Below are 18,134 nucleotides of genomic sequence, written 5' to 3' on the forward strand. Positions count from 1 at the left end.
GCTAAAAAAAATTTTTTTCAAGCTAATAAAAAGTCTTTCAAAACTACAGTTTGTTCATCATGACAAAGTCTTCATAACTGAGGGGAAAGATCCAATTTCCAGTTTATCCAATAACCTTTCATCTTCGAGCCTGCAGAAACGTGTTTGTTTGAGGGAAACATAAAAAAATGAACCTCTGACAGTTGTTCTTTCCTTTTTTGCGATCTAACATAAAATTCAGAATGTAACCACCCCACCTCTCCTCGCCGAAAAATATCAGACTGTAAAATTCTTCCGATAATAAACCCGTGGACTCTCAAGGTTGGAGTTTTTAAGCTCTTAACTTGGTGTTTCCATATATCACTACCACGCAGCTGTTTCAGTTTAAGGAAGTCCATGTTAAAAATTTCCTGCCACGTTCTGCTTATTTAGTAACTTCGAAGTAGGCATGTCGTAAAATTATAAGTATGAGCCCTACGCTTAAATTCGTTGAATAGCCTTTTTACCGGCTCATTTTCGGGGAGGATTTGCCTCAGGAAACGGATGTTGGAGGAAATTATGCGTGGGCTTGAGAATAAACACAATTTAAAACCGCTTGAAACAATCATGATGTTTATAAATTAAAACAGCTTCCATCAGCAGTCTGTAAGTTAATATTTACGAGGGATAATTATCGAAGAAATATATGGCCCATAAATTTGAGAAGATTCTCTTTCGGTGGGCTTATTATCTAGGGACTTATGTTTGGAATTGTATATAAAAAAATGAATGTTGTATACTTATGGGGAGGGGAAGAGAAAATATTTGAATTCTCGAAAAACAATCATCTGTTTATAGGCAAATTAACCTTTAAAGATGATTTTGATAGATCTTCATATGTTTGTGTTTCTAGTCATAACTTGTTGCGGCGACAAACTGTATATTGGTCAACTTTTAATGCTAAGAAACTGTTTTCAAGTCAATAAAAAGTGTTTCAAAACAACAATTTATTCTTCATGACCAATGAAAGTTTTCATAACTGAGAATAAAAATGTAATTTCCAATTTATCCAACTGAACCTTTCATTTTCAAGCCTGCAGAAACGTGCTCGCTAGAGGGAAACAATGAAAACATGAACCTTTGTTGTTCATTTCTGGTTTACGATAAAACATTAAATTCCGAATATAACCACCCCATGAATTTTAAGGGGAGGGCTTGTTCCAGGAAACGGATATTGGAGGCAATTATGCGTGGGCTTGAGAATAAACACAACTTAAAACCGCTTGGGATAATCATGATGTTTACAGCTTAAAACAGCTTCCATCAGCAGTCTATAAGGTAATATGCATGAGGGATAATTATCGAAGAAACATATGGCCCAGAAATTTAAGGAGATTCTCTTTTGGTGGGATTATTTTCTCAGGGACTTATGTTTGGAATTGTACGGTGATACCAAGAAATGAATGTTGTATACTTATGGGGAGGGGAAGAGGAAAGATTTGAATTCTTCTCTCGTGTGGCTGAGCAGTTTTCGAACAGTGAACTGACTTTCTTGCGGCTTTAACCCGGTGACTGCGTGTGTAAAGATGACTTCTCTTGCCCAAGCTTGATGACTCGATATAAACATTTAGGCTGGCACTTACGCTTACAACACTTAAGCATTCGAATAAACGGTGGATCGGAAAATAATCGAAGACAGTCGAGCGGGTTGCATTAATTACATGAATCAAGGTCTTTCGCACTCGTATATGCACAACAAGCATTTATAGTACAAAGACAACTGCATAATAAAATATGTTTCGCAGAATTACATTTTATTGTCAATTATACTGTACTAGTGTTAACTTGTGTATGAACAACCGCTTACATACCGCTTTAAACTAAACTACCGATACCGGCACAAAACATTTCGTAACTCTTAACTTGATGAACAAAATAGTTTTCTGATTGTGTCCTTCGAATCTTGTCTGACTTTTGTGATATCTTGCAGCCGTAAAGAATTGGATTTAATGACGAGTTGAAATAAACTAATATTAAATAAAATTTTAAAGCAAGAACTGAAGTGTAGCTGAAGACAGTTCACCTCTTGCTGCTTGCTCAATTACCAACGGAGTCACTAAAGTAAATGGTAAATAACAAAACACTAACTTTTATTGCAACCAAAATACAATGGACACTGTCTTTCTGTATCGTGCAATGTTCTGTGGATTTCCTTGTCCTTGAACATTGTCTTGATTTTGCGTTTGATGATGACGCAGCCCGAGAAAAATCCTTGTGTAACAGTAAATGGAGGTAACTAGACACAGTGGGGCAATAACATTTCATTTAATCAAGCCTCACAAATGTGATTGTTGGAGGGAGAGTTGGAAAAAATGAACTTTTCCTGTTCGCTTTTTTTGTGCATCTGGTTTGCGATATAACATAAGATTCTAATAAGTCCATGGTCCGTGGCTGACTGTTTTAAACCGTCAAGTTACTATTTCAAAACGATTTTATTGTTAAACTACATCAAAAAATGTTCATATATAAATAGTCTTTTAAACGCTTAGAAGCTGCAAGGTTTATAATGTATTCTAAATTTTACGGTAAATCGATCGAAAGAACTTTCCTTTCCGTCTCTCTTAACACATTATCCACCGAAATTATAGACGATGTTCTCCTTTAATAATTAGGTTTGTTCACTTTTTCTTTACTTTCATTTGCAAATTATTTTTGAATTTAAATAAACTCAACTCAAAAGGGTTTAGTTAGAACCAAAATAAAGGAAACCCCACATCTTTCCAGTGTGTTTATCAAAAGCTATTTCAATCTTTTGTCACCCGAATATGGACTTTAAGAATAAAACCTTTCCCGTATTTGCGAATTGTGGGCTAATTTCTCCAAGCGATAAAACGGCAATTACTGACGAAGGAACAAATGTTTTCGCTATCTCGTGTGGCTGAGGAGTTTTCGATCCTTGTTAACTTACTTTCTTACGGCTTTAACCCGGTCACTGCGCGTGTAAAGATGACTTCTCTCGCGCAAACTTGATGACTGTTTACAATTTAGGCTGGCACTTAGGCTTACTACACTTCAGCATTTGGATAAAACGGTGGATCAGAAAATAATGGAAGATCGAGGCGGTTTCCATTTCTTAGATGAATATGCTTTATTTTTGCACTCGTATATGCATAACAAGGATTTATACTACACAGGCAACTGCATAACAAACTGATATGTTTGCAGAATAACATTTTATTATACAAGTGTTAACCTGGGTATGAACAGCCGCTTACATACCGCTTTAAACTAAACTACCGATACCGGCACAAAACATTTCGTAACTCTTAACTTGATGAACAAAATAGTTTTCTGATTGTATCCTTCGCTCTTTGTCTGACTTCTATGATCTTCCAGCAGTAAAAAATTGGGTTTAATGATAAGTTGAAATAAACTAATGTTAAAGTAAATTGGAACGCTAGAAAAGTAGCTGAAGCCAGTTCACCTCGAATTCTTTCCTGAATTACCAACGGCCCCACTAAAGTAACTGGTAAATAAGAAACAGCTAATGTTAACTGCAACCACAGTGCAGTGGACACTGTCTTTCTGTATCGCGCAATGTTCTGTAAAATTGTTTGGTTTGGTTGTCCTTGAACATTGTCTTGAACTTGAGTTTGATGATGACGCAGCCTGAGAAAAATCCTTGTGTAACAGTAAATCGAGGTAACTAGACACAGTGGTATAATTATGTAGCTATAGCATGATGATATTAGTTCATTCCAGAGGAACGCTATGGAACCCACAAAGGAGAAAACCCAAAAAGCAATCGCAGTTACATATGTTCGCTTTAAGGTTACAACTTGTCTGTATCTGAGCCCTAACAACAGGGCGAGAAGTCTGTCCACAATTATGGCAGACAATGTCAACAAATACACTAAACAAATAAAAAAATAGGCTGTTATAGTTACTGAGGCAAATGTAAAGCGACAAATATTCCATTGTTCGTTCACCATAGACATCCAGAGGGTAACATGTAAAGGGTCCACAATCATACCAACACAGAGATCCGTTATCGCCAGGCTGCCAAACAACAGTTTGGAGGGCGCATGAAGCAACCTGTCCTTGTGAAGGGCGACTAGGATCAGAGTATTTCCCAGAAATGCATTAATGGAAAGAAAAATGTTTAACACTGAAAGGATTATTAGCTGGTTGTGTACACCTCCAGTTAATTCTGTCGAGCAGTACAGCTCTTGGTATAATTTATGGTTTCCGTCTCCAGTAAAGTTTTCCATCGCCATGTTACTGCAGTGTGAGCTAGTGTATGAGCAATTCAGTTTTATTCGGCTCCTTTATACTGTATATTAAGCATATAGTAAGCCGAAATTAAAAATTTCCTTCCACATTCTCCTTAATAACTTGGAATCTGAAACGCCGTAAAGTTTTAAATATGAGCCCTTGGCTCAGGTTCCTTCGTTGCTCTTTTTAGTGACTTATTTTCGGAGAGCGCTTGTTTTAGGTGGCCGCTCATCGTTATTACAGAGATTTATGCGTCTGCTTAAGAACAAAAACACAACTTAAAATCCCTTGCAATAATCATGATATTTACCGCTTGAAACAGCTGACATTAAAAGTCTATAAGCTAATATTCATGAGGGATAATTATCGGAGGAATATATTCCCGGCAAATTTTAGGAGATTCTCTTTTGGTGGGCTTATTTTCTCAGGAACTTTTTTTTGTAATTTTTGGGATACCAAGATATAAATGTCGTATACTTATTAGGAGAGGGAGTAGAATTGTAGAAAAACATTGAACTGTTTACAAGCAAATTAATCTTCAAAGATGGTTTTGGTAGATCTTTATATATTTCTGTTTATATTTTTAGACATAACTTGTCACAGGGACAAACGGTTTATTAGTCAACTTCAATTTTAATGCTAAAAGGAATGATTTCAACCAATAAAAAGTCTTTCAAAACCACAGTTTGTTCAGTCATCATGACCAAGTCTTCATAACTGACGGGAAACATCCAATTCCAGTTCAGTTCAACGATCTTTCATTTTCAAGCCTGCAGGAACATATTCGTTGGAGGGAACCAGAAAAAAAACAAAGCTCCGGTATTCGTTCCTGGTTTGCGTTGTAACATCAAATTCAGAATATCACCATCCCACCCCTCGGTTAAAATCCTCGGTAAAATCCTTCCGATAATAAACCCATGGACTGTTAAGGTTGGAGGTTTTTTAACTTAGTGTTTCCGTATATCACAACCGCGCAGCTGCATGTGCCGTTTAAGGAAGTCGATGTTAAAAATTTCCTGCCACGTTCTCATTAATAGCTTTAAAGCTGGCATGCCGTAAACTTCCAAGTAGGAGCGTTCAATGGTCTTTTTAGCGATTTATTTTCCGGGAGGGTTTGTTCCAGGAAACGGATATTGGGGGGAATATGCGTGGGCTTGAGAATAAACACAACTTAAAACCGCTTGAAATAATCATGATGTTTACAGCTTAAAACAGCTTCCATCAGCGGTCTATAAGCTAATATTCACGAGGGATAATTATCGAAGAAATATATGGCCCAGAAATTTGAGGAGAATCTCTTTTGGTGACCTTATTTTCTCAGGGACGTATGTTTGGAATTGTACGATAATATCAAGAAATGAATGTTGTATACTTATGGGGAGGGAAGAGAAAACATTTAAATTCTCGAAAACATTCACCTGTTTACAAGCAAATTAAACTTGGATAGAGCTTCATATATTTCTGTTTATATTGCTAGTCATAACATGTCACAGCCACAAACGGTTATTGGTCAACTCTTAATGCTAAAAAATTGATTTCAAGCTAACAAAAGGTCTTTCAAAACAACAGTTTGTTCATCATGACCAAGTCTTCATAATTGAGGGAGAAGATCCGATTTCAAGCTGTTAACTTAGTGTCTCCATATATCACTACCACGCAGCTGTTCAGTTTAAGGAAGTCTATCGGTTAAAACGTTTCTGCCACGTTCTCATTAATAACTTCGAAGTTGGCATGCCGTAAAATTCTAAGTATGATCCCTAAGCTTCAATTCGCTTAATAATCTTTTAGCGGCTCATTTTTGGGGAGGGTTTGTTGCAGGAAACGTATATTGGAGGCAATTATGCGTGGGCTTGCTTAAAACCCGCTTAAAATAATCATGATGTTTACAGCTTAAAACAGCTTCCATCAGCGGTCTATCAGCTAATATTCATGAGAGTTAATTATCGAAGAAATATACGGCCCAGAAATTTGAGGAGATTCTCTTTTGGTGGGCTTATTTTCTCAGGGACTTATGTTTGGAATTGTACGGTGATATCAAGAAATGAATGTAGTATTCTTATGGGGAGAGAAAGAGAAAAGATTTGAATTCTCGAAAAACATTCACCAGTTTACAAGCAAATTAAACTTGGATAGATCTTCATATATTTCTGTTTATATTGTTAGTCATAACATGTCACAGTGACAAACGGTTATTGGTCAACTTTTAATGCTAAAAAATTGATTTCATGCTAATAAAAGGTCTTTTAAAACAACAGTTTGTTCATCGTGACCAAGTCTTCATAATTGAGGGAGAAGATCCAATCTCCAGTTTATCCAATAACCTTTCATTTTTAGGCTCGTTGGCGAGAAACAGAAAAAATGAACCTCTGTTGTTTTTTACTGGTTTGCAATATAATATAAAATTCAGAGTAAAACCACCCCACCCTTCCTCGCTAAAAAATATCACACCGTAAAATCCTTCCCATAATAAACCCATGGACTGTTAAGGTTCGAGGTTTTAAGCTGTCACTCAACTATGTGTTTCCATGTATCCCTACCAAGCAGCTGTTCAGTTTAACGAAGTCGATGTCAAAAATTTCCTGCCACGTTCTCATTAATCACTTTGAAGCTGGCTTGCCGTAAACTTCTTAGTATGTGCCCTACACTTAAATTGGTTCAATAGTCTTTTTCGCGGTACATTTTGGGGAAGGGTTTCTTTCAGGCAGCGGATATTGGAGGCAATTATGCGTAGGCTTGAGAATAAACACAACTCAAAACCCGCTTGAAATAATCATCATGTTTACAGCTTAAAACAGCTTCCATCAGCGGTCTATAAGCTAATATTCATGAGAGATAATTATCGAAAAAATATATGGCCCAAAAATTTGAGGACATTCTCTTTTGGTGGGCTTATTTTCTCAGGGACTTATGTTTGGAATTGTAAGGTGATATCAAGATATGAATGTTGTAAACTTATGGGGAGGAGAAGAGAAAAGATTTGAATTCTCGAACAGCAATCACCTGTTTATTAGCAAATTAATCTTTAAAGATGGTTTTGATAGATCTTCATATGTTTCTGTTTATATTGCTAAATATAACTTGTCACAGCGACAAACGGTTATTGGTCAACTTTTAATGCTAAAAAAAATGTTTTCAAGCTACTAAAAAGTCTTTCAAACCAACACTTTGTTCATCATGACCAAGTCTCCATAACTCAGGGGGAAGATCCAATTTCCAGTTTATCCAATAACCTTTCATTTTCAAGCTCGTTGGCGAGAAACAGAAAAAAATGAACCTCTGTTGTTTGTTACTAGTTTGCGATATAACATAAAATTCAGAGTAAAACCACCCCACCCCTCCTGGCTAAAAAATATCACACTGTAAAATCCTTCCCATAATAAACCCATGGACTGTTAAGGTTCGAGGTTTTAAGCTGTCAACTTAGTGTTTCCATACATCCCTACCACGCTGCTGTTCAGTTTAAGGATGTCGATGTTAAAAATTTCCTGCTACGTTCTCATTAATTACTTTGAAGCTGGCATGCCGTAAACTTCTAAGTATGTGCCCTACACTTAAATTCGTTCAATAGTCTTTTTCGCGGTATATTTTCGGGAAGGGTTTGTTTAAGGCAACGGATATTGGAGGCAATTATGCGTGGGCTCGACAGTAAACACAATGTAAAACCGCTTGAAAAATTGATGATGTTTACAGCTTAAAACAGCTTTCATCAGCTGTCTGTAAGCTAATATTCACAAGGGATAATTATTAAAGAAATATATGGCCCAGAAATTTAAGGAGGCTCTCTCTTGGTGGACTTATTTTCTCAGGGACGTATGTTTGGAATTGTACGATAATGTCAAAAAGAAATGTTGTATACTTATGAGGAGGGGAGGAGAAAACATTTGAATTCTCAAAAACATTCACCTGTTTACAAGCAAATTAAACTTGGATAGAGCTTCATATATTTCTGTTTATATTGCTAGTCATAACATGTCACAGCCACAAACGGTTATTGGTCAACTTTTAAAGCTAAAAAAATTAATTTCAATCTAATAAAAGGTCTTTCAAAACAACAGTTTGTTCATCATGACCAAGTCTTCATAATTGAGGGAGGAGATCCGATTTTAAGCTGTTAACTTAGTGTTTCCATATATCACTACCAAGCAGCTGTTCAGTTAAAGGAAGTCCATCGGTTAAAACGTTTCTGCCACGTTCTCATTAGTCTTTCAAACCAACACTTTCGTTCATCGTGACCAACTCTTCATAACTGAGGAGAAAGATCCAATTTCCAGTTTATCCAATAACCTTTCATTTTCAAGCCTGCAGAAACGTGGTCTTTAGAGAGAAACTTAGACAAAATGAACCTTTGTTGTTTGTTTTTGGTTTACGATAAAACATTAAATTCCTAATATAACCACCCCACCACTCCACGCCGAAAAATACCTGACTGTAAAATCCTTTCGATAATAAACCCATGGACTGTTAAGGTTGGCTGTCTGAATCTGTAAGCTGAGTGCCTCGAGATGTTTTTGTTGTTAAACTAAAAATTGCTGTCGTGAAATGATACTGAGAATTCATCTCTATCATTTCTAAAGAATCGACAACTGAAGAGATCCACAACGTTAGGATCGAAACCGCGGTCTTGCCTGACCATTGCCTTAAATGCAACAGAATTTACTAACGGCCGAAGGACTCGAAGCAGCCCCTGGCCAAAGCACGTAATCAAAACACAGGAGGAAAATACTAAGCTCCCGCAATACAAACGTCACAGTTGCAGAGCGGAGCGGAGCGACAACAAAAACACAGCTGTAACTTTAGCGGCCTTTAGCTCTCAATTTAACGCATTGCATAGCTTTCAAAAGAGTTACAATGCTAAGGAAAGGATCAAGAGACAAATAGCCGTGATAAGACACACAACATCTTGCCACAAGAGCAAAAAGCCGGGTCCGGTAATACAAAAGCAGCAAGATAATGATTATTCATACATGGTTCAAATCCTACCCACACAAAGACGAAAAGAGAGGCTATACTGTCACAAAACACACTGAAATGAGCCATACCAAGCCTGAACGGCATAACAACGACAGTCGCTAAACAGAAGCAACAAGAGGTCAAATAGATAGAATGACCTTTGAGATTAAAATACAAAACATGCGACAGTTAAGCACATGGCTTTGTTCAGTGACTATGGCGCAAATCCTCCAAATCATCAATGGCATTTAATAACAAGAAAAACCAGCGCTAAAAGAAAATTTACAGGAAACACCCGCTCATTTCTTCAGTAGAGAAAAGGGTGTTCTCTGAAAGACATACCCGTGAGGGCAAAACTTATTTAGGCTAAAACACGCACATGAGAGTCGCGCAGTCCTGTCAACCCCATTATTGCCACCTTGGGCGCTTACGGATGACGTTCTCTTTTAATAATTATGTTTGTTCATTTTCCTTCTTTACTTTCATTCTAACTGGTGTAGGGGACTCTGTAAAACGCCATCCACCTTCCGCCGCCCGCATCCGCCCGTCCGTATCCTCGTTTTACAGAGTCCCTTCTAAAGGTTTACAAACATTTCACGCCCTTGCTGCGCCATATTTCAACACTGTGGCGGACTCTGTAAAACGAGGATAAGGGCGGACGGCGGAAAAACAGTTTTTTTCGGTCAGTTTCCGGTTGCAAGTCCTACGAAGGGAAATCTTTGGACATCTTACAATAATTTTTAATAACTAGTATCGATCTGTCTGTTCGAACAATAACCACGATTGCCAATCTAGAATTCCTAACAACAGCTCATACAGTACTTTTCCCGTTAATCAAATTATCCCGTAAATGTTCATGAATGTGAACGTGTTGTTTTGCCGGATGGTGTGTCGTACTAATGTACGGAGTTCCACTGCAAACTCAGACTGATTTGGTTGAAAAACGAGAAGAAACATTCTATAGTGTTTTCGCTGTTTGACTGACAATAAAATATAAATTAATTCAAATTAAAAAAAGAAAATAGCCGAAGCTAGCATGTATTATAAGGGGACAATTAACCAATAAATTTAACAGTCTCAATATGCTATTTTCTTTTTTCTTTTTCTTTTTTTTTTTAAAAGCCCCATCCGCCATCCACCATACGTCATCCGCCGTCCGCCGTCTGCATCCGCCCATCCGTATCCCCGTTTTACAGAGTCCAGGAGACCTACTGCTGAGTCCCCTGAGATTACTGGTGTCGCGCCGGAAAATAGTTGAGTGCGTGACTGCAGTTCTATTACCAGTCAGAATTTCTCGGATTTCCTTGCGAAATGCCTGGCAGAAAAAATTCTTCGAAGAAAAGGAAAACTGCAGTGGCCTCGACGGTGAGCCCCATCGATCCGGAAGAACAGCTGCAGGCAGAAATGCGGTCACTGGGGTACGTTGAAGGACTATTTATATATACCATTATCCATGCAAATAAATTGCCGTCGCAAGCTTGAAGTTCGATATCCGAGTTTTTCTGCTTTGCAGGTTTGACCCACAACCTGGGCCGGTTGTTCGGAAGCCGATTAACGCTAATCTCCGATTAAAAGTTAACCGAGGTTTTCATTTCGCCCGTTAAAAAATGCTTTACAAAGCTAATTTTAACTAATAGCAAAGAAAAGTCTAAAATCAAAACTGGAGGACAAAAACTTTTCGAAAAACCTTTATTGTCTAGTAATGGAACTAAAATCAAAGTTCTCGTTAACCCAGGATTAGCTTAATCGGGCTTTGAACAACTGGACCCTGGAGGCCAGCGTTGAGCGCAATATGTGGGGAGGGAAAGGGCCTCAAAGAACTCGATATATCGATTACTGTACCTGAGCTTATGCGCTACGCGCTTATGCGGTTTCGGCAAGAGTTTTTCGCCATCCTTCATCGCGTCGGAAACTTTCTTCTTCTCAGTTTTCTTTAGGACCAGTTTTCTTCTTAGTTTTCAACCACAGACTCTTTTCTTTCTTATTTTTCGTCAAACACGATACGCAAAACGAACACAAGCGAAAACTTATCGTACCCGTATGCCATTCATTCGTACCTCCATGCCATTCGATCGTACTCGTATGCCATTCAATCGTAACTCCATGCCATTCGATCGTTTCGATCGTACCTTCATGCCATTCGATCGTACCCCACCTTGGATCGTAAATACAGTCGACTCCCGATAACTCGAACCTTCGCTAACTCGAACCTCACGCTAACTCGAACCAATTTTCCTTTCCTTTCAGGTCATTTTCTATATAATTTTACCCTCGATAACTCGAACTCCCGATAAATCGAACCTTTTTCAATTTCCCTTAAAAGTTCGAGTTATCGGGAGTCGACTGTAGTTTTCGCTCTTAGTTAACATTCGGTCAGCGGTTAACCAAGAGATGCCATGCTGATGTAGCGACACAAGGATTACAAGTACATGACGTAGAGTTTGGAAGTTGAGTCGATCGGGAAATGGAAGGCCAACATCAATCCCGTTCGAGCTAATAACGTTCTTTGTGTGCCAGATCGGTGGAGAAAGATGAAGTCTCGCTCTATAGCATTGCAGCTTCAATATTTAAACACGAAGGGAAAACTTCTGATGTTTTAATATAGCTTTTAAATTTTTAAGATTAAGCTTATACGGGACATATAAAAAGCTAATTTGTTTGTAGAAAACCGTGTTACTAGTAGCACTAGTGAAGATAACTGAACCATACGGATATATGGGAAGGGACAGACAGACAGAAAGACCAGTGAACATAAGGCCGAAACCACTAAGGCCATTGAGAGACTAACCGAATAATCAGACAAATACCCCACGTATACCAGCCAAAATGAACAAACCACATGACCGAAAGCCAACCCAGCCCCATAACCGAAAGATCATCATAAGAAGCCAATTGCACGGTTGTAATTAGTTTGAAAATGGGCTATTAGTGTGTACCTTTTATTAAAGTTTTTATTTTTCAGTCCTCTGTGCATATAGACATTGGATATGACCGAACGAGCGAAAGAACAGCACCAAATGCCAAATTCACGGTTTTTTCTCGAATTGAGGGCTTCTTCGTAATGTTTTCATACAGCTTTTAAATGGTTAAATTTTATTCTTTATAACATGTTTATGCCCACGGATAGCCGAGGAAGAACTGGGAATTCCTCATGTGTAGCTTTCTTGTTAGGGAAAACAATCTTGGCCTTTCCAAGGCCCGCCAAAAGTAAGCTCTCCATCCTTTCCCTGTCGAGTTTTATCTTCGTCGCAGCGACCAAGGACACACATCTCATGAGTCCAGGTTTCAAGTGGTTGGAATTTCAGAGGCACATATCCAAGTGCGCTCTTTGTCTCTTTTTTTTTTTTTTTTGCTTGACTCTTCAAGTGCTCCTCCAGGTCTGCGCACTGAAGGACGCAAAACATTTCTCGAGCACATCCAAGGAAACGCTCATAAGTCCATAGTGACCTTGACTGAGAAAGCCGACGCTCAACAGAAGACGCTATCAACGCTCACCGAAAGTGTGAATAAATTAACACAAGCTGTTGATGTGGAAAAGGAACGTGCTGTGAAGCTCGAAAGCCATAGCAGACGGAATAATCTTATTTTCTACAATATCCCCGAAGAGCGACAAGAATCCAGTTCCACGACAGAAACTCTGCTATACACCTTCCTAGAAAGAAACCTCAATATGGAGGAAGAAATTGATGAAATACCGATCGAACGGGCACATCGCCTTGGCAAGGTCAGGCAAGACAAGAAACCTCGCCCAATCATTGCAAAGTTCAGCTTTCACAAAGATAAGGAGCGCATACTATCGAATGCCCGTACACTAGCAGGCACAAATTATGGCATTTCACAGGATTTTCCGAGAGAGATCGTTGAAATACGGAAGGGTTTAATCAAGGCAATGAAAGAAGCAAAGAAGGAGGGTCATGATACAAAACTGGTTTACGACAAACTGTACATAAATGGTAAAAGATACAGACCGCAACCGTGAACAGAGTATCAAGTGTCTTTACAGGAGCCTTTAAGCCGGACCCAACTTAAGTATACTTTTTATGTTTTCTGTAATTAACGTAACTATTTGTTTAAACTCGTCTTTATTTCACTGTATGTCTTGTATATGGCCAAGTTTTGCAAAAGGATTAACAACCCTACGAATGACGTATGCAAATATCGGAGTACCTACAATAGTTTTTTTTCCTTTACTTCTTTATAGATGGCTAAAATAACTTTATCTTCGCTTAATGTCCGAGGCTTAGCTAATGATGAAAAAAGGAGAGAATTATTTTATTGGCTTAAAAAGAAAAATTTTTCTATTTATATGTTACAAGAAGTTCATTGTACGGAAAAGTCTTCTGAGAATTGGGCAGCTGAATGGGGCTATTCAGCTTTATTCAGTGGTCTGATGAGCAACAAATTAGGTGTCGCTATTCTTTTTAATAACAACTTTTCCTTCAAAATCTTGAGGCAGCTCTGTGATAAAGAGGGCAGATACATTATTGTTGATTTGGAAGTTGGTGAGCTGACCTTGACGATCTGCAATATTTACGCTCCGAATACAGATGATCCAGTTTTCTTTAAAACAGTGAGCGAACAAATGTTGTCATTTAAATGCGAGGAAATTTTTCTCGGCGGAGATTTCAATCTGGTTTTGGATATTTGAAAAGACAAAAAGGGTGGGAAGCAAACAACACACTGGAATTCCTTGAAAGAACTTAAATCTATTCAGAATAATTTGGATCTGACTGACATATGGAGGGACTTAAACCCCGAGGAAAAAAGATACACTTGGAGACGGAATAGACCAGAAATACATTGTCGTTTAGATTTCTTTTTGGTTAGCTTAAGTATCGCGGGAAGAATCTCAAATGCTGATATTCTTCCTGGGTACAAAACCGATCATTCGATGTGTAAAATTGACATCAACTATCATTCAAATCCCAGAGGACCAGGTTTCTGGAAATTGAATTGTGCGCTTTTGAGTGAAGTTGATTATGTGAATGCTATCAAATCGACAATCACCGAAACAGTCAGCCAATACGAAAACGATGAAGGAGTCGATGAAGTGTTGCTGTGGGAAATGTTGAAACTTGAAATTAGAGATGCCTCAATGAAATATTCCAAAGCTAAAATGAAGAAGATGAAAAATAAAGAGGCAAACACTGAACGTGAGTTAGCCGCCCTAGAAAGGCAATTGGAACAGGATGTAAACAATGATAAAGAAGTTCTTGAGGAACAGATAAGATTGAAGAAAACTGAATTGGAGAGTATCATGCAGTACAAAACAAAAGGGGCCATAATTAGATCTAAGGCCAGATGGTACAATGAAGGTGAGAAAAATAGCAAATATTTCTTGAATTTAGAGAACAGGCATTGTAGGAGGAAAACAATAATGCAGATTAAGGCGAGTAACGGTTCATATGTTACGAACGACTTAGATATTTTAGAAGAGTGCAATTGCTTTTATAGTACGCTTTACGCTTCAAAAAACACCGCAGTGACATCTTCTGACGATCTGCTTTTTTAGTCAGGAACACCCTACACTTGATGAGATCAATAAGCAAAAATGCGAAGGACTGATGACTGAAAAAGAATGCCTCGAGGCTCTAAAATCAATGGAATCCGATAAATCGCCTGGAACGGACGGCCTCCCAGCAGAATTTTATAAAGTGTTCTGGGGGGATGTCTCTCCTTTCCTCGTAAGTTGCCTTAACAAAAGTTATCAGAAGGGTAAGCTTGCTATAACGCAAAGAAGGGGTATCATTTCTTTGATACCGAAGAAAGACAAGTCTCTACAAGAACTAAAAAACTGGAGACCCATTACATTATTAAACTGTGACTACAAAATTGCTTCCAAGGTGATTGCCTCTCGACTTAAGGTTGTTTTGGAAAATTTAGTAGACAACGACCAAACTGGCTTCTTGAAAGGGCGCTCCATTGCAGAAAACATTTGCTTGATTAATAATGTCATCTCATACACAGAGTCAAAGAACATTCCTGGGCTACTTCTCTTTGTTGACTTTGAGAAAGCCTTTGATACTATCGAATGGGCATTTATCGAGAAAACATTCCATCATTTTGGTTTCGGTTCTTCCTTTATAAAGTGGATAAATCTGTTTTATTGTGATATTCAAAGCTGTGTTATAAATAATGGTTGGTCGACAGGTTTCTTTGAATTGGGTCGAGGTGTAAGGCAGGGCTGTCCCCTCTCGCCTTACATTTTTATCTTGTGCGCAGAGGTGTTAGCAACTACAATTCGCAAAGACAATGAGGTTAAAGGAATCACAGTAGGCAGCACTGAATGTAAGCTTAGTCAATATGCAGATGACACCACGCTGATTTTGGATGGTAATCAAAATTCGCTTCAGCGCTCGTTTTATATATTGGAAAAATTCGGTGAGGTTTCAGGTTTACGAGTAAATTGTGAAAAGACTGAAGCCCTATGGATTGGCTCCAAGAAAGGGTCAAACCAAATTTTATGCTCTGATAAAAATCTGAAATGGGCGGATAGCAAGGTTAGAGCTTTAGGTGTTTGGTTCTGCATTAATTACGAAGAAAGTAAGAAGTTAAATTATGAAGAGAAAGTTCACAAGGTAGGCGAAATTTTAAATAATTGGGGAAACAAGAGATTAACCTTGATCGGTAAAATTGCAGTTATCAAGGCTCTTGCTGCGTCACAACTTGTTTATGTGATGTCGTCAACTACGTCGTGCTCAAAATCATTGAAAGAGACAAATGACCTTCTTTTCAAATTCCTTTGGGATTACAAGGGCGACAAAATTAAACGGACTGAAATGATAGCAGGTTACCAAGATGGCGGTCAAAAAATGTTAGACATAATGGAATTTAATAAGGCTTTAAAAATATCATGGATACTTAAATATCTTTCAAATGACTCTAAATCTAAATGGAAGCGCTTTTTCGATTTTCATTTGTCTAAGGTAGGCGGAAAGTTGGTTTTTCTCGGTAACTTGTCACCAAAAGATGTCCGAAATCTCAATATAAAAGATGCTTTCACCCAAGAACTTATTGAATTGTGGGCGGACTTAAACTATAAGGATTCCTTTGCCTCCCTAGCTGAATTTAGTGCTGGCCATATTTGGAATAACTCGTTGATCAGAATCGCAGGCAAGAGTATCTTCTATAAACAATGGGTTGATGCGGGGTTGCTAAAAATCAATGATTTGATGACAAGCGATTCAAGGCTTTTAACCTACAGCTCTTTTAAAGACAAGTTTTGCCTTCCTGTTTCCTTCCTCGAATTCTGTGGAGTAACTTCGGCAATCAGGAGTGCTATGAGTTCTTTAAAATTGACATCGCCAGATAAAAAAATTCAAGAAAATGTACTCCACATACTAAACTCAACAAATAAACCAAGTCAGGCAGCCTACAAAATCCTCATCAATAAAAAATGTACTCGCCCTGAAAGGAGCCAAAAGAAATGGTTAAGGGACTGTGAAATTGAAAACGTGGAAAATTTGGACTGGGAGTCGATTTATCTACTGCCTAGGTTATGTACAGTTAGTACGAAACTAAGGAACTTCCAGTTCAAATTTCTCCATAGGAAAATCGCCACAAATTCATTCTTGTATAAAATTAAACTTTCGGAAACAAATCTCTGTTGCTTCTGTCAAACAGCACAGGAAGCATTGCTTCATCTTTTCTGGGAGTGCCCGATCACACAGGCCTTTTGGAATAGTGTTGAACTATTTTTCGTTTCCGCTGATTTAATTCCAACCTCACAAGTTTTAACGTTATGCCACTGTTTAGGTCTTAAAGGAGATAAAAACGCCTCCTTATTGAATCATTGTTTACTTCTTGGCAGATATTATATTTACTCCTGCAAATACAAGAACGTTAAACCATCGTTAATTGAATATCTTAATCAAGTTAGATGTAATTTAAAAGTAGAAAAACATGTTTCTATTGTTACAGGAACACAAAACGCTTTCCAGCAAAAGTGGCACCTAATACTTCAGTCATTATAACTCCTTAATCTTTCCTTTAAACAACCCATAAAATAGACGATTATACTTGAATAATTTGAAGGTTCTCCTTTAACCAAAAAAAAAAAATAAATAAATAAATAAATAATAATAATAATAATAATTAACCCTTTATTTCTTGGCCCTTTAGTTTCTTTTTCCTTGATGTTCCACCTTTGGTGTAATTTTTTTTTTCTTACTCTTATTAAGTAATAACGTATCTGTTAGTGCTGTTTCTCTTAGTTTTGTCTTTATTAGTAGTGTAACGTTTAGTAGAACCGTTTTGTAAAAGGTACATGTAAACCGTCAGATATTACCTAAAGTACTGTAATTCTTTGTAATTAATCTAACTAAATAGTTTCTAACATAGTCTTCTATTGGCATGTCAATATTGTATTGTATTGTAAGTATTGTAAATGTAAGGAAAGTATTGTATAATAAAATAATAAAAAAAAAAAAAAAAGGAAACGCTCTCCTGAAATGTCACCAAAATTTTACTATGAACACTACCATAAAGTACGAGTGAGGCACATCAAAGGAGGTACGTATGTCCATACCAGTGCTAAAAAACACTATCCATGAACCAAAACATATTGCAAGATATATCAAACAATCTTCATATATATGTACATGTAAATGATTGCAATAATATTATTCTAAACAAATTACTTCATGATCATTCTAGCTGTACTCGTAGTTCATAAAAGGGAATGGTTATGAAGCTTGACACATTTCTTTCTTATGTGTTTTTGTTACCGTTTTTGGCCTTGACCATGCACAAGCCACAATAAGTTTGGAAAAATGTTGCAGCAACAGACCTAATAGAAACATCTCTGTTTAATTATTCAACTGAAAGTGTCAACGTAAAGCAAAAGATTGTACTAATGTGCAGGGTTGTGGCCCTTCCAACATAAATAATGTAGTAGCTTTGTTGTCACTTTTGAAGTTCGCCTGCTCTCATAACCAGTCCCTCTACGAACT

At 37.6% G+C, this 18,134-nt stretch overlaps 1 protein-coding gene across 1 annotated transcript; it reads right to left on the minus strand.

Annotated features, from left to right (window-relative positions):
* Nucleotides 1-3,284: 3,284 nt before the first annotated feature.
* On the minus strand, nt 3,285-4,312 carry LOC146468933 (adenosine receptor A3-like). The gene has a single exon (XM_085124098.1). The coding sequence runs from the start codon at nt 4,233-4,235 to the stop codon at nt 3,285-3,287; it is 951 nt and encodes a 316-aa protein (XP_084980224.1). The 5' UTR covers nt 4,236-4,312.
* Nucleotides 4,313-18,134: the final 13,822 nt, after the last annotated feature.

The sequence above is a fragment of the Pavona decussata genome, unplaced genomic scaffold (assembly GCF_977016875.1).
Source record: "Pavona decussata unplaced genomic scaffold, jaPavDecu1.1 SCAFFOLD_128, whole genome shotgun sequence".
In the NCBI taxonomy this organism is placed as follows: Eukaryota; Metazoa; Cnidaria; class Anthozoa; order Scleractinia; family Agariciidae; genus Pavona; species Pavona decussata.

Bases quoted from the DNA above. Each gene is read 5' to 3' on its own strand.
- LOC146468933 (XM_085124098.1), bottom strand. From the start codon at position 4,235: ATGGCGATGGAAAACTTTACTGGAGACGGAAACCATAAATTATACCAA.